This window comes from Amblyraja radiata, chromosome 9 (assembly GCF_010909765.2).
Source record: "Amblyraja radiata isolate CabotCenter1 chromosome 9, sAmbRad1.1.pri, whole genome shotgun sequence".
In the NCBI taxonomy this organism is placed as follows: Eukaryota; Metazoa; Chordata; class Chondrichthyes; order Rajiformes; family Rajidae; genus Amblyraja; species Amblyraja radiata.
Genome location: NC_045964.1, coordinates 18,078,115 through 18,101,257, shown reverse-complemented (window position 1 = coordinate 18,101,257; position 23,143 = coordinate 18,078,115). Strand labels below are relative to the sequence as shown.

Here is a 23,143-nt window from a genome sequence, read left to right as displayed (position 1 = left end):
AGGGCCTTGGTCAGGGAGGTGATCAAGAACCCGATGGTCACTCTGACAGAGCTCCAGAGTTCCTCTGTGGAGATGGAAGAACCTTCCAGAAGGACAACTATATCTGCAGCACTCCACCAATCAGGCCTTTATGTTAGAGTGGCCAGACAGAAGCCACTCAGTAAACGGCACATGACAGCCCACTTGGAGTTTGCCAAAAGGCACCTAAACAAGATTCTCTGGTCTGATGAAACCAAGATTGAACTTTGGCCTGAATGCCAAGTGTCACGTCTGGAGGAAACCAGGCACCGCTCATCACCTGGCAAATACCAAACCTACGATGAAGCATGGTGGTGGCAGCATCATGCTGTGGGGATGTTTTTCAGTGGCAGGAATTGGGTGACTAGTCAGGATCGAGGGAAAGATGAATGGAGCAAAGTACAGAGAGATCTTTGATGAAAACCTACTCCAGAGCGTTCTGGACCTCAGACTGGGGTGGAGGTTCAACTTCCAACAGGACAATGACCCTAAGCACATAGCCAAGACAATGCAGGAGTGGCTTCGTGACAAGTCTATGAATGTCCTAGAGTGGCCCGGCCAGAGCACGGACTTGAACCCAATCGAATATCTCTGGAGGGACCTGAAAATAGCTGTGCATTGACGCCCCCCATACAACCTGACAGAGCTTGAGAGGGTACACAAAAATGCTGGAGAAACTCAGCGGGTGCAGCAGCATCTATGGAGCGAAGGAAATAGGCGACATTTCGGGCCGAAACCCTTCTTCAGCTTGAGAGGATCTGCAGAGCTGAATGGGAGAAATTACCCAAATACAGGTGTGCCAAGCTTGTAGCGTCATACCCAAGAAGACTTGAAGCTGTAATCGCTGCCAAAGATGCCTCAACAAAGTACTGAGTAAAGGGTCTGAATACTTATGTAAATGTGATATTTCAGTTATTTCTTTTTAATTACTTTGCAAAAATTTCTAAACACCTGTTTTCGCTTTTTTATTATGGGGTATTGCTTGTAGTTTGATGATTTAAAAAAAAAAGAATTGAATCCATTTTAGAATAAGGCTGTAACGTAACAAAATGTGGAAAACGTGAATGGGTCTGAATACTTTCTGAATGCACTGGACCTCTCCATCCACCTACATTTCTTCCTCTGGCTTTGCAACTCACAGCGCTTCAATCCTCTTGTCTCACAACTTCCGTGTTTGTCATCTTTGGCCTTTGTCCAACCATCTGCCAGTTTTAAAAACCCCTTCGCCTATATTCACGCATTATCTCTCACGCTTTGTCCTGCCCCTCCACTCTCCCAGCTTCCTTTCCCCACTCCCGTACAATCAGCCTGTAGCAAAGATCTTTGGTCTGTAGAGGGGTCTCAACCCAAAACGTCGAAGGGTTTCGGCCCGAAACGTTGCCTATTTCCTTTGCTCCATAGATGCTGCTGTACCCGCTGAGTTTCTCCAGCATTTTTGTGTACGTCCCTATCCATGTTCTCCAGGAAGGCTGCCTGAACCGCTTAGTTACCCCATCACTTTGTATCTTCTTTTTTGTGTGTAAAGCTGCATCTGCATTTCTACACTTGATTCTACATTTGATATGTGATCACAGGGGAGAGGCAAACTCTTCTTAAGGCTCAACTTTGTAAATAAAATAAAGCCCGTTTAACACCTGTGTGTGCGGAGGAAACAATCCAACAGCTGCCCAAACATTTGCTCTCGTGTTTTCAGCAGGATGATGAATATTTTCATCGTAAGGTTGCTTCACGAAGTGAACGTGTATCGTCCCCACCCAAAGACAATAAACCCAGCTGACACAGAGTGTGCTGATGTTCAACAGATTTCCACTCTCCTGGCCTGACAATTACTTTCAACGCTTCCTGTCTTCCCTTACCCATGTGTAGAGTGCAGCAACAGGCCCTTCGGCCCACAATATCTATGCTAAACATGTTGCCAAATTGATCTAATCTACCATGTCTATATGTGATCCATTCCCTGCATTCCCTGTGCCAATCTAAAAGCCTCTTGAATGTCACTATATCATAACTTCCTCCACCACCACCTCTGGCAGTGTGTTCCAGCAAACCTATCGCTCTCTGTGTAAAAGAAAAACTTACCCTGCACATTATTTTTAAACTTTGCTCCTCTCACTTTAAAATAGCACGTTGTTGTTGCCGCCTTACAGCGCCAGGGGCCCGGGTTCGATCCTGACCAGGGGCGCTGTCTGCTGGGAGTTTGTACGTTCTTCCCGTGATCTGCGTGGGTTTTCTCTGGGATCTCTGGTTTCCTCCCACACTCCAAAGACGTACAGGCTTGCAGGATAATTGGCTTGGTTTAATTGTAAATTGTCCCGATTGTGTGTAGGATAGTGTTCGTGTGCGGGAATCACTGGTCGGCACGGACTCAGTGGGCCGAGTGGCCTGTTTACGCTCTGTACCTTTGCACTAAAACTAAAAAAAAGAAAACTAAACTATGCCCTCTGGTCTTTGACATTTCCACCCTGGGGGAAAAGGTTCTGACAGTCTGCTTTATCCATGCTCCTTATAATTTTCCATCAAGTCTCGCCCTCAGTCTCTGACGTTCCAGAGAAAACAGTTCAAGTTTGTACAAAGGCTTCATATCTTTGTTTTCTCCACAGAAGACTAAAAATCGGGATGAGGTGGTGGTTTCCAACCTGAAGGTGGGGGTTTACACCTTACAGCTGACGGTCACAGACACAGCCAAGCAGAAGACGAATGACGATGTAACCATAACCGTCCTCTCGCCAGAGCAGTCAGAGGGTAAGCATGCTCTCCCAAACCCAACGAGCAGTTAACATGTCATAAGGCCAAAGTATTCCACACATTCACCACCCTCTGACGAAAGAAATTCCTCCTCGTCTCCTTTCTAAAAGAACATCCTTTAATTCTGAGGCTATGACCTCTAGTCCTATTCTATCACATTAGTGGAAACATCCTCTCCACATCCACTCTACCCAAGCCTTTCACTACTCTGTATGTTTCAATGAGGTGCCTCCTCATTCTTCTAAACTCCAGGGAGTACAGGCCCAGTGCTGGCAAATGCTCATCACCTACTCATTCATGGGATCATTCTTGCTAACGTCCTCTGGACCCTCTCCAGGGCCAGCACATCCTTCCTTAGATATGGTGCCCAAGATTGCTCACAATATTGGCATCATCATTTACGTAACTTCTAACTGTTTTCCGCCCTGTCCCACCCCTTCTCCCCTCCTACCCCTGTGCCCCATTTGGACTCTTGTCTATTTCTACCCTCCAGCCTCCACCCCCTCCTGTTACTTTCCTCCCTCTTTGCAAGTCTTCAAACCTGTCTCATTCCTTGTGCTCTTATCTCTGGCCTTTATTCCCACTATCAGCCTATCAACCGCCCGGGCCTGTGTCCACCTGCAATGCCATGCTTTGTCCTCCCTCTCCCCTTTTCTCGCTGTCTTCTCCCTCCCTACATTCAGTCTGAAGAAGGGTCCTGACCCAAAACCTATCCATGTTGTCTAGACAAGCTGCCTGACCTGCTGAGTTATTCCAGCACTATGTGTCCTACAAGCAGTTAGTTTGAAGCCTTCATTGTAGAAGATTGGAAAGCAGAGAATGTGTTAAACTTGCATGTGGCCTTGGTGACATTCTGCTTGTGGGGGAGGGTGGGGGGGAGAAGGATGGTCACGGATGGAATTTATTCAATTCTGGGTCAAGTGTAAAAGGGGCTCCAGGGCATGAGGGCAAATGCACAAAATAAGAATGGTGAATTGTTGCTTCCTTTTAAAAATGGATGAGCTATTTTCACTATGTAGTGGAAGATCAGAGTACATGAGTCGGCAAAGCCTTTAAAGTTCTCCAGATTGAGATGATGGATAATGGATGGGAAATGGACAATGGGGCTTGGGCACTTGTGGAGGCAGCCCCTGGGCAGAGGCATGAGGGGGACTGGTCAAGGAGTGGGGCTGAGGATTAGAGGGGGAAGCTATCGGGAGGGACTAGACAGGGGCAAGATAGCGGAAGAGCTCAGGCCATGACTGGGACCACGGGAAGGTCTGGGAGAAGGGGAGGGAGCTGAGTAGGGTGGGTGGTGGGGAGAGAGGCAGGGTTGTTGGAAGGGCTGGGCTGGCGTGGGGCTGCAGGAGGGGGCAGTTAGCACAGCGAGGCTGTAGAATTGTAAGTATACAGGAGCTGGTCGGTGGATGTGTGGCTTTGTACAGCTCAGTGGGGCACTGGGCAGTGACAGACCAAGAAGGCACTGAAAGGGGAGAGTGTAACAAATTATACCGTAACAAATGCAATTCAGTAGAATCTGTAGAAAGGGAGATAGGAATTGATTGAAGTGCACATCTTTGCAGCTTTTCATGGAAGATTAGATTAGCACAGGGGTTTAAAGTGTAGGAAGTTACTTGGAAGGCTTTACATGAATTAAAGAGTCTTGATGGACATTGTTATCCAGCCTCGGTTCCTGGGTAACGAGGTATACTTCATCACAGTTTGTTCAACGAAACTGTAGGTGGCACGGCGGTAGAGTTGCTGCCTCGTAGCGCCAGAGACCAGGGTTCGATCCTGACTACGGGTGCTGTCTGTACGGAGTTTGTACGTTCTCTCCCGTGATCACGTGGGTTTTCTCTGGGATCTCCAGTTTCCTCCCACACTCCAAATACGTTCAGGTTTGTAGGTTAATTGTCCCTAGTGTGTAGGATAGTGCTAGTGTATGGGGATCGCTGGTCGGCTCGGACTCCGATGGCCACAGGGCCTGTTTCAACTCTGTCTCTCTAACCTATACCAAACTAAACGCCTCACCGTTATCTCACGGTGGCTTTTAACCTGTGTCTCCACCCACTCCAGAATACTGCAATGCTGATCGCAAAGTAGGGCCTTGTCGCGGTTCCTTCCCACGCTGGTATTACAATGCCGAGGAAATGAAGTGCAAGGACTTCATCTACGGTGGCTGCAAGGGCAACAAAAACAACTTTGTGGACCAGAAGGAGTGTCAACAGGCCTGTGTTGGGGTCAAAGGTCAGTGGCTTATTGTGAGGGCACGTGGCTCGTGTCTCATCTTTGCTGTTTTTCCCAGGATGTTGAATGCGTGCCAAGGGTCCATTTCCAAGGAATGCCGTTCCCTTGCTCACAATCTGGGCGGCACAATGGCGCAGCGGTACTGCTGCTGCCTTCCAGCTCCAGAGACCCGGATTCAATCCTGACTACAGGTGCTGACGGTACATTCTCCCTGTGACCGTGTAGGTTTTCTCCAACATTCTAAAGATGTGCAGATTTGTAGGTTAATTGTCTTCTGTACATTGCCCCTGGTGCGCAGGATAGAACTTGTATATGGTCATTGATGGTCGGCCCGGACTTGGTGGGCCGAAGGGCCTATCTCTACATTGTATCACTAAACTAACCTCCTCCCCGCACCGTACTTGAGCTGGAGGACCACATGGAATGTGCACAGATACGTATACTTGGAGAAGGAGAGCCTTCATGTACGGTCCATGCTGGATGACTAGCCAGCCTCCTGCTATCAGCCTGGGAATTTGGGGAAATCAACCAGGGTTTGATGCTCCATCCCTCTCTGGAAAGACTTGTTTTGTGGTGCTTCAGATGAGGAAGGGTTCAGGCCCACCCCATGAAGGATTAGCCATCTCACAATTAGTGGGACAAGTGGTCACTGTGTGTGCATGCATGCATTCGTGCGTGTGTAATACTACCCCCTACCAATGAATGACAAAAAAATGACAAAGGAATGGGAGGACTAAATAAATGGATAATAGTAGGATCCCATAACTAAACTGCAATTTTCTTTCAGTCACTTAAAATGCTCACGACAGACGAATATTTTTTTTCATAAGGCCAGGAGAATGCCATTTGTATTGCACTTTGTTCATTTTAGGTGTTGGATACCTCAGATCAATATCTATGTACCTGTCCAAATGTCTTTTACTCCTCTGGCAGCTCGTTCCATGTACCCACTACTGTCTGTGTGGAAAAAGTTGCCTCTCAGATTCAGATTAAAGCTTTCACCTCTCACTGTAAACCTATGGTTCTTGATTCCCCATCTCTACGTAAAATACCCTACATCCATCCTATCTATTCCGCATCTACCTTATCCATTCCACATAGTCATACAGCGTGGAAATCAAGCCCTTCGGCCCAACTTGCCAACACCGACCAATGTCCCATCTCCACTAGTCCCACCTGCCTGCGTTTGGTCCATATCCCTCTAAACCTGTCCTCTCCATGTGCTTGTCTAAATGTTTCTTAAACATTGTGATAGTTAGTACCTGCCTCATCCACCTCGTCCGGCAGCTCATTCCATATACCCACCACCCTTTGTGTAAAGAAAATCCCTCGAGTTCCTATTAAATATTTCTCCCCTCACCTTAAACTTATGTCCTCTGGTTCTTCATTCCCCTATTCTGGGCAAAAGACTTTGCGTTTACCCAATATGCCCTCTCATGATTTTTTACACATCTACCCTCTCCATTCCAAGTCATGAGCGCTTCTGGTCCCAGTTACTCTTGAGAATGCGGCAGGGATTCCAGTGAGTAATGGAGGAGGCTGCAACTCTTTGGATGCTCTTCCCAAAATGGATGCAGGAGAACTAATGGTGCAGTTGTTAGAGCTGCTGCTTTACAGTTCCAGTGACCCAAGTTCAATCCTGACCTTCAGCGCTGTCTGTATGGACTTTGTGCGTTCTTCCCATGACCCTGTGAGTTTCCCCTGGGTAATTCAGTGTCCTCCCTCAACCCAAATACATGCAGGTTGGGTTGGTTAACTGGTGAGGGGGCGGTGGGAAATGGGGTTGTTCTGAGAGCTGGCAAAGACCTGATAGACCGAATGGTTTCCTATGTCATAAGGAAATGTGGAATTAATCTTCTTTCTCTCTCTTTCAGTTGCAACCACGTCTTCAGGCCGATCCGGTTTGCCACGTGAGTAAAACTGCTTTGTGTGAATCTTCACGAGTTCTTCAGACTAATGAGAACTTGCTTGTATATACACATCTTAGAAATTAGAAAATAGGTGCAGGAGTAGGCCATTCGGCCCTTCGAGCCTGATCTTAAAGCGTACTTTGGAGAAAAGTACTTTAAAATATATTCATTCTTCATAATGTGCGAATCTTGCAATTAGTAAATTCCCACAAATGAACCAAGACAAATACCGTTGCAGTCTATCTTAGATGTAGAAACAAGGAAGTGCAGATGCTGGTTAATACATGAAAGGACACACAGTGCTGGGGTAACTCGGCAGGTCAGGCAGCATATCCTGGGAACATGAATAGGTGACGTTTCAGGTCGAGATTCTTCTTCAGTGATTGTAGGAGGAGGGGGAAAGCTGGAAGAGGAGAGGGGAGGAAGGACAAAGCGTGGCAGGTAATAGGTGGTCACAGGCAAGGCAATTGTTCATGTTAGGCAAATGGTCGGAACAAAGACCAGTGATAAGAGCAGAAGGTGTGAGACAGGATTGAAGAGTTGCGATTGTGAAGCCAGAGGGAGGAAAGTAGCGGTGGCGGGCACCAGGTAGAAGTTAAGGTGCGATGGAGGGATGTGGGGAGAAGGGGAGTGGGTGTGGGGGGGCAGTTAGATTTCTAATCAGTATGGGAATGGGAAGCGGAGTTAAATTGGTTAGCAACCGGGAGATCCAGTTCGCTGAACCCAATGCTGGGACTGACAAGGCCTTCTTGATCTCCCAGTTGCAAGGGGGATTGATATCTGCTCTGCTCCAAAAACGTAGCTACCAAAGGGGGATGACATTGAGATCAAATTGTGCACGGAATAAGGACTTAGAGAATGGGCTTGTGGGCTTTGAGTCTAAGGTGCCTTGGGAGGGTTGGAGGGTCAGTGACAGGGTGGGGACTGTAGGGTGTGTCAGGCGGGGGTCACGGGGTGTGGAGTCGGTAGAAGGTCGCAGGTTGGGGAGTCAGTTGCAGCTACAATTGGCAGTATGGAGTCAGGGGGCGCAGGGTAGGCAGATTGTAGCACTGACATTGAGACCTTATTGCTGGCATCAGGATGCTTTAGGCCCTGAACAACTGGATGGGGTAAACACAGCCATGAGGTGACTGGGATGGACATGGTTTGCCAGCGAGATCTAGTGGAACAGGTTCGATATGTTTGGTGGTCTGCGGTGACGTTATGCTGGGATTCCTCGTCACTCATGCCATTTCTGCCCGCCCGTCTCACCCTCATGTTCCTTTTGTTCATTCCCTCCGCTTCAGAGTGCACGGGGGAATGCACTGAACTGCAGTTCAAGTGCGCAGACAACTGTTGCATTGATGAAAGCCTGGAGTGCGATCGAACTAAACATTGCAGTGATAACTCAGATGAGTCTGATTGTGGACGCCGTGAGTACAGCTTACTACCGACCCTTGCACAAGTAGCCATGGGTGTGAAGCCTTCTTCTGCCTTTTATACCTTTATTTGCATGCTCTGCTCTTTCCAACTCATAAAATGTTCACTGCACAGAAGGGGGGTCACACAATTCATCATGGAAGTCCTTTCTACTGGCTTATTTTGGCAGCAATTTTCCACCATCTCTTTTAACCCGGACAAAATTGCGGGAGCGTACTTGAGATCCTGCCCCCCGGAAATGTGGTGCCTGGGCCAGATAGGGTGGCCGATCTCCACCTCATCGGGACTTCTGCGTTGATCAGCGGGTCGATTTGCTAATGTGTTCTGGAACACTGGCCTGGCAGATCCGTTCCCATAGCCGACTGCCGAGGTTGATTTTGTGGGCCGATATCTCGGTCCCTCGGCGGCCTAGGCAAACCATTCCAGTGCCATTGGAATCCTCGCAGAAGCCGTGACCTATGTTGGTCTGGCCAAACGGATAATCCAGAAAGATGCTGGAACTAAGGGTGCTGGAAAATCGGAGGTGGACCTGTACTGGGGGGAGAAGCACAGCTGAAAAGGTGAAGAATTGTAGACCAACAAAACGTTACCGTCACAGAGGGTGGGATTGAACATCAGTGAAATGCAGAGGAGCGATAATTAGGTTAGAAGCTAAAGATCAGCACAATAACTGCTCTGATTGAATATTCCCATCGGTATTCACAAGGGAGCAAATTGGGATTTTATGAATAATTAGATGGGTTAAATGTGTTTAAAATCCCTGGAAATTGCTCTGAGATACCGAATGAGACTAAGAAGGGTTTTAGACCATTGATGACTATATTGACATCTTATGCACGGGGTGAAGGTCCAGTAGTCGGGGATTGTTCTAATGGTCCTTATCAAACCAGTCCCATTACAGGTATTGGAAATGTCCAATTCATTAGACTGGATTCAGCTCTATTGGGAAATTGTCAAAATCAGACATTGGTGACCAGGAAAAAACATGAGAATAATCATTTCTGCAACTACCTGGGTAATGACTAAATCATCAGTTCCGATGGAGAAGGTGCTGTCTATTCAATCTTGCCGTTGGCAAACAGCGAACCCCCCCATTTCATAGTGCATTATTGTAAAGTTCTCAACAATGTCTTTCTACTTCAATTCAAGTCAGACAGTGGACAGGAAACAAAAAGCACTTGTTCAAGGAGTCAGGACAACACAGGAGAAGCAAGTTCTAAGATGTCCTCAACCACCACCACCCACCTTGTAGTTCTTGGGAGTGGACTATAATTTTCCTCTTAAATCAAGTATGATTTGGATGTGGAAACTCAATGCAAAAAAAGTGGTGGGATTCACAAGTGATTCACATTAGACTCAGAAATTATACAGTGAGTCTGATAATCTACAAGTTGGGAAACCAGAAACATTGACCTGCATTTATGTGCACATTTCTTGGTCATAAGATCTCTAAAACAATTCTACAACTCATAAAATACTTTAGATTTGCTTAGCTACATGTTGGCAAGACACATCAGTCCAAATAATTTGTTCCTGTGATTGCAGGTCAAAGGATAAATGTTCGCCAAAATACCAAAATAACTTTTGTGCTCTTTCTTGAAATAATTTTGTGGCATTTTCTATGTCTCCATGAGCAGGCAAATGTGAATTCAGTTTAACGTCTCACCTGAAAGCCACATGTCCAAAAATGTTGCATTTCTCCAGGGCTACACTGGGGGACCCACTTCTGATTTAATGGTCCTGATTACACTTGAACTTGTGAGCAATTAATTTAAATGCTCCTCTGAATAGGGCCTAATAATGGCAGCTGAAATTCAATGCTGGCCAATGTATACAAGCAACGAGAAGGGAAAGCTGGGGCAGTGTAGGATTCTGTCGTGTCAAAATAGTGAACAATGGTACTAAAATAAGGAGATGCAAATGTGAAGGACCTCTAAATATATCGATCAATGAAGCAGATGTGATTTTGCAGAATGGCTGATGCAACGAAACATAAATTGGAAGCAGTAATGGCACAGAGACCTCTGGGTGACAAGAGCAGGAAAGCGAGAAGCATTTGTACCTTGTATGCCTTTGTTTAATTTAGTTTAGAGATACAGCACAGAAACAAGCCCTTCGGACCACCGATTCTGCGCCGACCAGCGATCCCTACACACTACCACCGTTCTACACACACTAAGGACAATTTGCAATTTTACCAAGCCAATTAACCTACAAACCTGTACGTCTTTGGAGTGTGTGAGAAAACCAGAGAAAACCCACACAGGTCACGGGGAGAATGTACAAACTCCGTGCAGGCAGCACCCGTAGTCAGGATCGAACCCGGGTCTCTGGCGCTGTAAGGCAGTAACTCTACAACTGTGCCACCGTGCTGCCTCACATCTTTGTTGTATGAGGACTAGGGAGGATCCTGGCTGCAATGGAAGACTGCTGCTCTTTCAGGACCGTCAAATGTAGCACGTGGGGTTTGTGTCAAATGCTGCTTGTTACTTCACCACGTAAAGCTAGACTCCACCTTGGACCCTGGCAGAGTAGGTCTCAAACTCAGTCCCAAAGTGATCAATCGACCTGGTCACCACAACATTGCAATTCTTTGACTGTCTGCCTCCGTTAATTTGATGCAACCCAAATCGTTGCTGGTCTTTACTGGAGTCCTTTGACATTTTCCTTTTAGTGTATATTTGTGGTTTCTCATGGGGCGGGGCTTAATGGAGTTTATTGTAACCAGCTTTAATTTGGCACTGTGTTTTCCAGTGAGTGACCGATTCAACAGGCTCTTGGACATAAACATCCCCAAGGAGAAAGGTAAACTTTTCATGAACCAAAGTGAAACTGCATGCTGCATTATCAGACAGCCACATCCACCAAACCTACGTGAACTGTTACTGACTGTACTTTCATGTCCTCGTAAGGTCATAAGAAATAGGGGTAGAATTAGGCCATTCGGCACATCAAGTCTACTCCGCCATTCAATCATGGCTGATCTATATATCCTTCCTAACCCCATTCTCCTGCCTTCTACCTCATAACCTCTGACATCTGTACTAATCAAGAATTTATCTATCTCTGCCTTAAAAATATCCATTAACTTGGCCTCCACAGCCCTGTGGCAAAGAATTCACCACCCTCTGACTAAAGAAATTTCTCCTCATCTCTTTCCTAAAAGAACGACCTCTAGCATGATTATGATTTCAGTGAAGTGTAAAGGGAGGCCCGAGCCGCATCATCTTCGATTCAATTCTGAACACACTGCTACAGTTTTATAGTTTGAGCTTAGTGTATTGTCACGTTCATCGAGGTACAGTGAAACGCTTTTGTTGCGTGCTAACCAGTCTGCGGAATAACAATACATGATTACAATGGAGCCATCCGCAGAGTACAGATATATGATAAAGGGAATAATGTGAATAACGTTTAGTGCAAGGTAAAGCCAGTAAAGTCCAATCAAAGATAGTCCGAGTGTCTCCAATGATGTAGATAGTAATTCACTGTTACTGCTCTCTAGTTGTTGGTAGGATGGTTCAGTTGCCCGATAACAGCTGGGAAGAATCTGGAGGTGTACATTTTCACACATCTATATCTTTTGCCTGATGGGAGAAGAGGGTGCGACTGGTCCTTGAGAGGAATTTGGTTGTGGCGTGAGAGAAGTTATGGCAGAGTAGAACAATGTAATATTATTGGTCTGCTGATCTGGGCTTCAGATCAGCCTCAGTTTTGTTGTTCGTTGTGCCACCGCTTCTTGGAGTTGCAATCTTTGGCTTCACAAACAGGCACATACAGTCTAGGAGCAAGAACCGTTGTAGTATTACGGATGTTTTCTGCATTCTGGATGTCACAATTTAGAAAGGGTGCTTAGCTCTTGTAAATGCTGCCTAGAAGATTGTGAATGTGTGGGTTTTCCCCAGGATGCCCCAGTTTCCCCCCTTACTTCAAAGACGTGCAGGTTTGTAGATTAATTGGCCTCGGTAAAAAAAATGTCAATTATCCCTATTGAGTAGTATAGTGCTAATGTAATGCTGATAGTGCTGTTGGGCACAAGCTCAGTGGGCAGAAGGGCCTGTTACCGTGCTGTATCTCTAAAGTATTAAGGCGTGGCCCAGAGCCACATGTTTAAGTGCTGAGAGACCACATTACTCACACCAGTCTGTTCTCAGGCTGCTGTCTCAGTGGTTGACTCCACACAGAGCCTAAAGGTGATGACATCACCGTTTCATTCCTGTAGAGTTTCAGCATAATCGGAGCCTTTGTTTTAAATTGAAGATAGTGCACAGCCGTGAGTTCAGACTCCAGGCCCAGGGCTGCTGTCATGAGTCAGAGCTCGGCTTGGTATTATGAGGCAGGGTACCGGCGTGTATTTTAGCATTGGATGGGCAGATACAAGGTGGAGTTGGTCATTGCTGATGCGGCAGAAGCTGTTGGTTCTGGCAATTGAGACTGCAGGAGGTTTAAAAGCTCGATCTGGGGCTGGGCTTTGTATAGAACAGGATGCCACGCTTGCAAAATGTTTGATTCTGCCTCAGCCCAGAGGAAAGGGAAGATGGCGAGGGAAAGGGATATGTACTGAGAGCCAAATCCATTGATCTTCCCAATGGCTAATCTTCTCTACATCGTTTCCAAGATTGAATCTGAGTAAAGCAAAGTGCATTCATTCAGAGGTAAATGTCGGGCAGGCTGAGACATGAACAGAGGCATTTGAGGCATGGAGAGGAGGTACTGGGAACCCACGTTTAATCCGTGTGGTGGATGACGTTTCTAATTAGCAACATACTGTTGGAGAACAACTTAAGTTATTCCTGACTGATGTGTAATCTTACAATTCCCTGCATTCTTCCTTTCATTCATTTCTTTCAATATTACTCCATTTTCTTTTTCTTTTTCATTAGTTCACAGGAACTGAACGATCTAGGCAAGGCTAATATTTATTGCCCATCCCTAATCCCCCACGAGAAGGTGCTGGTGGGCCACCAATTGGCAATAAACTAATCTGTAATCCGTCTAGCTGTGAGTAGGTACAGGTTGCTTTGTTACCTGAAGAACTGCCAATGGAACAAAGCACACTGAAGCCTCCATCTCTCTCTGTCCATCCTTTTCTATCGCTGCTAGACTCTCTTTCAATGAAGAACATGATTTGTCTGATAAGGTAGACACAAAATGCTGGAGTAACTCAGCAGGACAGGCAGTATCTCTGGAGAGAAGGAATGGGTGACGTTTCGGGTCGAAACCCTTCTTCAGACTGCACGATAAGGATTGTCTGATGAGGATAAGGTTGTGGGAGCTACACTTAGCATCTTGGAGGATTAACCCCTCTCTCCCCTCCCGTTGATGTCTCGCCTCTCCAGCTCGCTGTACCTACCCTCCGATGACCGGCCCCTGCCGCGCAGACTTCAGCCGCTTCTACTACAACCCCCTCAGCAAGTCGTGCGAGCGCTTCACCTTTGGAGGCTGCGATGGCAATGAGAACCGTTTCATGGAGGAAAGCAAATGCATGGCCGCCTGCCGCGGAGTGACAGGTAGGGCTCCTTCCATTCACTCCCATTGGGTATCGATCCAATAGACTTAACCTACCCATTGAATAGCATCCCCAGAGACCCAACCTCCTTCCCATTCATTCATATTGTGTAGAATCTCATTACAACTTCTCTCCCTTATGTTGTGGGGCAGATCGACCCCCCCTCCCCAATCTTTGCACAACCCAAATCCTGGACTTTCCGCTCGGCACTTTAATTTCATGTATCTTGTTGTGTTTTATGACTGTTGGCAGACCAATTTCCCTCCTGGGATAAATAAAGTTGTATCGTATTGTATTAGACCCAATCACTTTTCTCTTTCACTTCTATCGCATAAAAACAACAATTTGTATAGAAGTAGCATGACATCCCAACTCATGAACTCAATGCCCTACCAGAGGAAGGCAAGCATGCCAGATGGCTTCTTCACCACTTTGTCTACATTTGCCACCACCACAGGGAACTGGGCATTTGTACCCCTTGGTCGCTCTGTTCTACAACACTCCCCAGGGTCCTATCATTCACTGTGCAAGTCCTGCCCTGGTTTTACTTTCACCGATATTTCAATGTGGTACTGAGGGAGTGCTGCGAAACAGTAGGTTCCATCTTCAAATGAGGTTGGAGCTCCCAGTATAGATCGCTCGGTGCAGCTCAAGAAAGAGGAGTGCAGTCGCATTGGTGCCGTGGATATTTTGTACACTCAACCTACATCACCAGAAATGATGTACGAAGGAACTGCAGATGCTGGTTTATACCAAAGATAGACCCAAAATGCTGGAGTAACTCAGCAGGTCAGAAACCATCTCTGGAGAAAAGGAACAGATGACGTTTCGGGTTGGAACCCTTCTTCAGATCAGATCACCAGGAATGATTATTTAATTGCTAGTGTATTGTTTTGAGAGCTTGCTAGTCACAATTTAGTTGCACCATTTCTGACGTTACATCGTAAAAGTATCACATGGACTGTCACTTACTTTGGGACCTCCTCCCTGAGAGTAGCAATGTTACAACATTTTGAGATTTAAAAAATCAAGTCTGCAATTTATCCCACCAGATAAAGCATAAAAAGAAGTTTAATTTGACACCTAATTCACTTTCATATCTTCAGTATTAAAAAAGTTTTGGCCATTTTCATACTCGGAAATTAGTATCTTGTTCCCTATTGATTTTCCATTGACTTAACACAAAAGCTGTGATCGAGGACAGTCTAAAGCCCATAACTTTATTAAAAATTAAGAGAACTGAAAGAAATTTTCAGTTATTATAGATTGAAGCATTCTGAAACAAATATTAAACAATCTTACTTGGATGACCTGAAATTAAAGCATATAATTAGTTAGTTACCCAATTGTAGCTAATTCCAAAATTCAATACTAGATCTAAACATCTATCCATTTCTTAAGGAAAGATTAACATTTTTAAATAGCCTAAGTGTCCAAAGAACATTCACACAAGAATTCACAATAAAACGATTTTAAAATCTCATTGACATTAATTTATAGGCCAAATGGAAGGGATTTAGTGTTCAATTGCTGTAAATTAATGGCCATTTAAATCAGCTTGCAAGTGGGATTCTGTGGAACGCGCTGGTTTAGAACGCTGCCATTGCGGTGAATTTGTACCCCATGTCGGCATGAAAGATACTGCGGGATTGAATGGGCCCCCAAGTCAGCTACTCGCAACATAAAATTTTGTATAAAGGGATCTTAAGAAGCCCTTTTTAATGTAAAAATAAACAACCTACCTTGCCTTGTCCCCTACATGAGATCCGTCCCGTAAGAGCTTTAGAGGATGATTTTTAATTTACTATAACAATTAAATAACCCAATTTAGTTTAAAAATACCTGCAGCGAACGAATTTCGCAGCGATTTTCCGTCAGCAACTAAGTAGGCTGAACAACATCGATTTCAACAGCCTAGAGAAAATCGCGTTTTAAACCCGCCCCGCTCTCAAAGGCGCCAAAGTCGCGCACACGGGCAGCGGCAGAACTGCAGCGCCGCTGAAGGTAAGTTTTGCAACATACCTACTGAGAGAGGTGTCAAAAATTATGCCTGCCTTTAAAATCGACATGAAAACCAGGAGAGAAGGTTATTACAGAACTGGGCACCAGTTCTGCATTCTGTGAATGGCCAAGCACGTACCCTGGCTCCATAAATCAGTCTGTTTCTCACTCCTTCTGGCCTGTTCACTCATGGCCAAAAGAATAGTGTCAAGAAAAGTCAAAATGGAGCAAGCTAAATGGCCTGCTCTCAAAGCACAGAATATGAACCAGTGGTTAAGTTGAGTTTAGCTTATTGTTATATGCACCGAGATACAATGAACAGCTTTTGATGCGTGCTATCCAGTCAGCGGAATGACAATGCATGATTACAATCGAGGCATCCTCAGTGTACAGATACATGATAAAGGGAATAACGTGAATAATATTTAGTGCAAGGTAAAGTCCAATCCAAGATAGTCTGAGAGACTCCAATGAGATGGACAGTAGCTCAGGACTGCTCGCTAATTGTTAGGGTGGTTTAGTTGCCTGACAACAGCTGGTGTTTGCTTACCTGTTGGTTGAACTGCAAGAGTAATATTTCTGAATTTTCTATCAATTACTGCCCTGAAATAATAATCTGGTGACTGAGAATTGACCTGGCCAGTGGCTCGGAGCCGTGACGGGAGCGGATGCGGCTGACAGCCGACGAGAGTTAGCGCGAGCCCGGTGGCCAAAGTGACCCGCCGTGAACAATGACCACTGAGGACGAGGAACTTGAACAAGGGGGAAGAAGACCCGTCAGCCACTGAGACACGAAGATTCAACAGCCAGACGCAGCAGAAGCTTGGAAGCCCCAAAGGCTGAAGAGTTGAGGAGGGAGTCGCTGGCGGCAACGGATGGAAGGAGTGGGCCGGGAGGAGAGGGGCCGGAGTATTACCCCCTGCACCTTCAAGGTCGGCTGCAGGAGGCAGCCCCCGGGACACAGAGTCGGTCGACAGAGGAGAGGGACATCGGGTCACGGGGCTTCAGGCTTCCCGGATCGGGGGCGCTCCAGGACTTTCAACATGTGGACTGGACATTGGAACTATTTGTGTTTTCTGTTTATTTCATTATAATGGCACCAAAACTGTGGCGACTGATTTGTGGCTGTGCATAAGAATGTCAATGTGCTGTGCATAAGTGACAATAAAGAACAATTGGTTCACCTGATATGTTAAGGGCCTGTCCCATTGTACGAGGTAATTCACGAGTTCTCCCGAGTTTCCCCTGATTCGAACTCGGAGAATTACGGTAATAGCCGCTCGTAGGTACTCGGGGCTCTCGTGGACATTTTTCACAGTGCTGAAAAAACTTCACCAGTTACCGCGTTTCCCGAGTACCTGCCGTTAGCGTTATGAGCCGCTAAGGGACATCCACGAGCTCCGTCGTAGCCGCTACATACATTCTACGTACTTACCACGAGTTTGATTTTTTTTTTAAACTCGGGAGAGCTCTTGAATTACCTCCTACAGTGGGACAGCCCCTTAAGGCAGCAGCAGCTCTACTGCCGGCACCACTCCCACGGAAGATTGCTTCTGTCAATATGGAGGGAGACTCATGTAATACGTGCATGTCCAACAACTGTCAGTAGACTGCATGTTGACTTTGGCTGTATCCCAAATGCTGTTTTTATCTTTTTAGAGAAGGACGTATTTTCCCGAGGGGCCTTTGAGAGACAAGAGCAAGAAACCTCTTCAAACGGTCAGTATTCTAGGGCAATGAGGAATGCAGTGAAAGATGGTGGGGGGTTGGGGCTGAGGGCAGAAGTATGGGTGACTTGGGGAATGATGCGAAGAATGGTCGGAGGGTGGTCCGGTGCAGTTGTGGAAAAGAGGGATTATGGGTGTGAGGATGGAAGAATGTATGCGTGGAAGCTACAGAGGAAGGCGTAGTGGAGAGTGACCCATGGATTCCTTTGCTCCTTTCCTCTCTCTCTCTCTCTCTCTCTCTCTCTCTCTCTCTCTCTGAGTCATAGAGTGTGGAAACAGGCCCTTCGGCCCAATTGGCATTTAAGGAGAAACTGACAATAGACAATAGGTGCAGGAGTAGGCCATTCGGTCCTTCGAGCCAGCACCGCCATTCAATGTGTTCATTGGCTGATCATCCCCAATCAGTACCCCGTTCCTGCCTTCTCCCCATATCCCCTGACTCCACTATCTTTAAGAGCCCTATCTAGCTCTCTCTTGAAAGTATCCAGAGAACCGGTCAGAAAATTCCACAGACTCACAACTCTCTGTGAGAAAAAATATTTCTTCGTCTCCATTCAAAATGGCTTGCTCCTTATTCTTAAACTGTGGCCCCTGGTTCTGGACTCCCCCAACATCGGAAACATGTTTCCTGCCTCTAGTGTGTCCAAACCCTTAACAATCTTATATGTTTCAATAAGATTCCCTTTCATCCTTCTAAACTCCAGAGTGTACAAGCCCAGCCACTCCATTCTCTCAGCATATGACAGTCCCGCCATCCCGGGAATTAACCTTGTTAACCTACACTGCACTCCCTCAATAGCAAGAATGTCCTTCCTCAAATTAGGGGACCAAAACTGCACACAATACTCCAGGTGTGGTCTCACTAACAATACTCCAGGTGTGGTCTCACTAGGGCCCTATACAACTGCAGAAGGACCTCTTTGCTCCTATACTCGACGACTCTTGTTATAAAGGCCAACATGCCATTCGCTTTCTTCACTGCCTGCTGTACCTGCATGCTTACTTTCATAGACTGATGAACAAGGACCCCCAGATCCCGTTGTACTTCCCCTTTTCCCAACTGGATAGTACATGAGAGAAGAATCTGTTAGTTATCCTAAATGTTACACATTCACCTCAGACACAGGAGCTATAGTCATACAGTGTGGAAACAGGCCCTTCGGCCCAACTTGTCCACACTGATCAACATGTCCCATCTACACTGGTCCCACCTGCCTGCGTTTGGCCCATATCCCTCTAAACCTGTCCTATCCATGTACCTGCTTAAAGTTTCTTGAACATTACGATAGTATCGGCCTCAACTACCTCCTCCGACAGCTCGTTCCATACACCCACCACTCTGTGTGAAAAAATTACCTCGGGTTTCTATTAAATCTTTCATCCCCCCCCCTCACCTTAAACCTATGTCCTCTAGTTCTCGATTCCTCAACTCTGGGCAAGAGACTCTCTCCGTTTACCCGATCGATTCCTCTTAAGATTTTGTGCACCTCAATAAGATCACTCCTCATCGTCCTGCGCTCCAAGGAATAAGCTCCCAGCCTGCTCAACCACTCCCTGTAACTCGGGCCCTCGAGTCCTGGCAACATCCTCGTAAATCTTCTCAACACCCTTTCTAGCTTGACAACATCTTTCCTATAACACAGTGCCCGTGCAACACAGCCTTAGAAATTAAACGTTTCAGAACCGGGTGAAGGGTGGATAAAGATATTAAATAGGTATATCTCTCTCAATCTCTTTATTTTTATTTCCTTTCTGCCTCTCTATGTCTTTTTTTTTTCTACTCTATCTCCTTCTACCTTTTCTTTGGGTTTTCTTTACTATCTCACGAACCAACACTATGGCTTAGGATATTCTTTTCTCCTCTATCTTGACTACTCTCATTTTCTGTTCTATTCTGCTAAATTTGAAAAAAGAAGTTGTAAATTAACTATTATCTCTTTATGTATTAGATACTTATGTACTACATTATTGTACTTCTAATTAAAAAAAAATAATAAAAAATAACACAGTGCCCAGAACTGACCAGTCTTGTACAGCTGCAACATGACCTCCCAGCTTCTGTACTCAATACACTTGATTGATGAAGGCCTCTATCTTCCCCCCCCCCTCTCTCCAGCTGGCATTGCCATAGCTGTGGTTCTGGTCATCTGCATTGCCGTGGTGCTTGCCGTCCTGATCTTCTACCTGCTGAAGATGAAGCGGAACCGGCAGCAGGCGAGCCCGATCAGTTCCAACGGTTCCACCACGGAAGAGGTGAAGAAGCTGATGCACCTGGACTCGAAGCCCGTCTGACCCGTGAGCTGCCCATGCCTCCGGTGTCCTTTGAAAGACTTTGGGCTGGGGGAGGGAGCAGGTGGGTGGGACGGGTCTGATTTGAAGATTGACTTCCTGTTTGTAGATTATCAAGTAACATTGTTTTCTCAAGTGCCTGGATTTTATGCGAAAATGTCCTGCCAGCGTGCTCCAGTTTTGTAAGTCACCCGGTGACAATACATTCATCCAGTTGCCACGGATGATGACTAGTTTCTATCCAGCGCTGGCTTAGTGCCTTCCACATTCCACCACCTTACATGACCACACACTCGTGTTAAACTCCGAAAACCCACAGAACTGCCCCACACTGAACCCGCGGACTCTTCTTGCATTTTCTGCTGACCATTTGTGCACATATAGAGTGTCACCTTTCGGACAGTTATGCCCCTGTCCCACTTAGGAAACCTGAACGGAAACCTCTGGGGATTTTGCGCCCCACACAAGGTTTCCATGCGGTTACCGGAGGTTGCAGGTGGTTGCCGGAGGTTGCAGGTAGTAGAAGCAGATAGGGAGACGGACAAAAACCTCTGGGAACCGCACGGAAACCTTGGGTGCGGCGCAAAGTCTCCAGAGGTTTCCGTTCAGGTTTCCTAAGTGAGACAGGGGCATAAGGCACTGTTTCTGGGGCGCAGGGTAGGAAATGTTGAAAAATTAGGATTTTGAGGTGGTTGGGACCTCGCTGTGATTTTTGCCCCAGACCTGTGCATTGCTGCTGATGGTGCTGACGTCTCACTTTCACACTGAATACGGTCACACGCCTACACTGTAACCTCGCACGGAATAAAAATTGTTTCCCACGGTGAACCCTTCCTAATCCCGTCTGCTGACTCGCCCTAATACCCCTCCAGATGGCCGTCCATAACCTCCCACCCACCGACATTCCTCACACCCCCTTCCTTTGACCCTCCCCACTCCCCAGTTCATCTGACGTTGCCCACTACCCAGTTCCATTGACACTCCTTGTTCCCCCGACCTTTCCTACTGCCCGTTCCTCTGGCCATCCTCATTCCTCTGCTCCTCCCTGTTCCTCTGGAGTGTCTTTACTCCCTGGTTCCTCTGACCCTCCCCCATTCCTCCGACCCTGCCCACTCCTCCAACCTCTCTCCTCCCCGCTCCTCCGACCCTGCCCACTCCTCCAATCTCTCTCCTCCCCGCTCCTCCGACCCTGTCCACTCCTCCAACCTCTCTCCTCCCCGCTCCTCCGACCCTCCCCACTCCTCTGATGTTCCACATTCCTCTGTTCCTCTGACTCTCCACATTCCTATTCATCCGCTTCTCTCCGTTCCCCAGACCCTCCCCATTCCCAGTTCTTTTGCCACTCCATTCCTTGCTTCCATGCTGCCCTATCCTCCTCGTTGGCCTCTCACTTTACCCGTCCCTCCCCCTCACTGACTCTGCTCCCGCCCCAGCCGTATTCCATGACATGTGAGCAGCTTGTGAATCTTTGCTCCTGAGGTATTGCCGCTGAGCCCAGTCCACAGAGAGCCCTGAGGGGAGCAGGCATGTGGCCACTTTTACTGGAGGTTACCTGCAGCAATCTGGAGAAATCCCAAACATTTGACCACACACAAACAATTGGAAAGTGGAACCACAGCTCAGATGATCATTACCTAAAAAATGTACATTCACTTTTCACTTTTTAAAACTAGAAGGGAGGGTGGGGCTGGAATTTCAAAATCCATTTGTGGGCTTCCTGTAAGAGAAAATTTGGTAAAAAAAACCCCGTTTACTCATCAAACACAGAATACCATATTGGTCAAAGGGCAAATGATTAGTTCCTATCTACAAGTCTGGTTGGCCCTGTGTGTTGTTTATCATTGTCTTCTAGTTTAGGGGGTGGCACTTAACAGAGAGCTGGCTTTTATATTCTTGTCTTTTTCAGAAATCCAGCTGCCCTAATAAATACAACTATTCTAGCAATCAACTGCTCACACCTATATCTTAGTTATTGGAGATCCTTTTAATCCTCTTGGTGTTATATTTGACCCATCGAACCCCAGGGATAGTTGGCAGGGTGAAAATAGACCACCCCACCCTGATCAAGCAATGCAGGGGACTCTTGGTGTCTAACAGCTAAATGCATGTGGATAATGGCTACAGGTTAAGGGTAAGCCTCTTTGCTCACTTTATCTAGTACTGACTGGCAGCCTCACTCTCCCTCTCTCTCCTGCATTGCCACAGTCACTCTGTCTGAAATTATTTCACTGAGCCCCACGATTGTGCAAATCAAACGCTGCTCAGTATCTGTGAGATTAGTATCTGGCCTTTTGCAATTTGAACTCCTGTGAATTGGAAGAATTATCAAGAGGTATTGGGAGAAGATGTCAATGGGCTTCATTTTGGTGAGAGACTGCAGTGAAGCTGTCGGGCTGACTACACCTGGTAATGTGAAGAGTGAACTGTCAAGAGCATGGTGGCACAATAGCAAGTGCGTGCACACTGAGGTTCTGTCACAATGTCCTGTGACGTTATGAATTATCTTTACAGAATCTAGTCAACATGAATGGGATGCAGGGCTGGACTGCAACAGTGCATTTTACAACAGTGCATTTGCTCTTCCATCGGGTTTAAATAGTGCATTAGAGCAAACAGCCTAACAGTTTGACCAAACAATCCACACTTTAACCAGTTACGGCTGTTTGACCATTTAAATACCAGAATTCAAGCAGCCGCAGTTGCTTAACTGTGGGATAAGCTCTTCAGCAAGGGCAAGGAGTGGAGGCACGTTACATGATACCAATAATAGATACAAGAACAAGCCTAGCCACTTAATAGATTACATTGTGTGTAAGAGGAACTGCAGATACTGGTTTAAACCAAAGATAGACACAAAAAGCTGGAGTAACTCAGCGGGGCAGGCAGCATCTCTGGAGAGAAGGAATGGGTTACGTTTCGGGTCGATACCCTTCTTCAGCTGAAACGTCAACCATTCCTTCTCCAGAGGTGCAGCCTGTCCTGCTGAGTTACAACAGCTTGTTGTGTCTATAATAGATGGATGACATTAATTGATAAAGGAATCGCTAAATAATTTCCCCTTTGACAAGGACTAATGGTACCACTATCTGTCATGCAGTAATATGTGCCAGAGCTTTCATTTAACAAAGAAAATATTGAATTGTCCCCTCAAGTGTTTTGGTTTTGGTAACATCAGCAAACACAAGGCCCTTTGTTGTATGTATTTTTTTTGAAAGTCATAATTTGTTTTCTTTTGTAAAGATTATTATTCAGTATCATTTCTGATTTCATACGCCAAGTATTTGGATTGTCTTTTTTTA

General features: G+C 46.3%; 1 protein-coding gene across 1 annotated transcript in view; it reads left to right on the top strand.

Moving 5' to 3' along the window:
• LOC116976832 (kunitz-type protease inhibitor 1-like) overlaps positions 1-20,992 on the top strand; it is a 77,758-nt gene extending 56,766 nt beyond the window's left edge. Inside the window, exons 3-10 of the mRNA XM_033026804.1 lie at positions 2,619-2,760; positions 4,819-4,989; positions 6,864-6,899; positions 8,186-8,311; positions 11,073-11,123; positions 13,658-13,828; positions 17,488-17,547; positions 19,672-20,992. Coding sequence (XP_032882695.1) covers positions 2,619-2,760; positions 4,819-4,989; positions 6,864-6,899; positions 8,186-8,311; positions 11,073-11,123; positions 13,658-13,828; positions 17,488-17,547; positions 19,672-19,847 — 933 coding nt within the window. The 3' untranslated portion in view covers positions 19,848-20,992. The remainder of the gene's footprint in view (positions 1-2,618; positions 2,761-4,818; positions 4,990-6,863; positions 6,900-8,185; positions 8,312-11,072; positions 11,124-13,657; positions 13,829-17,487; positions 17,548-19,671) is intronic.
• Positions 20,993-23,143: the final 2,151 nt, after the last annotated feature.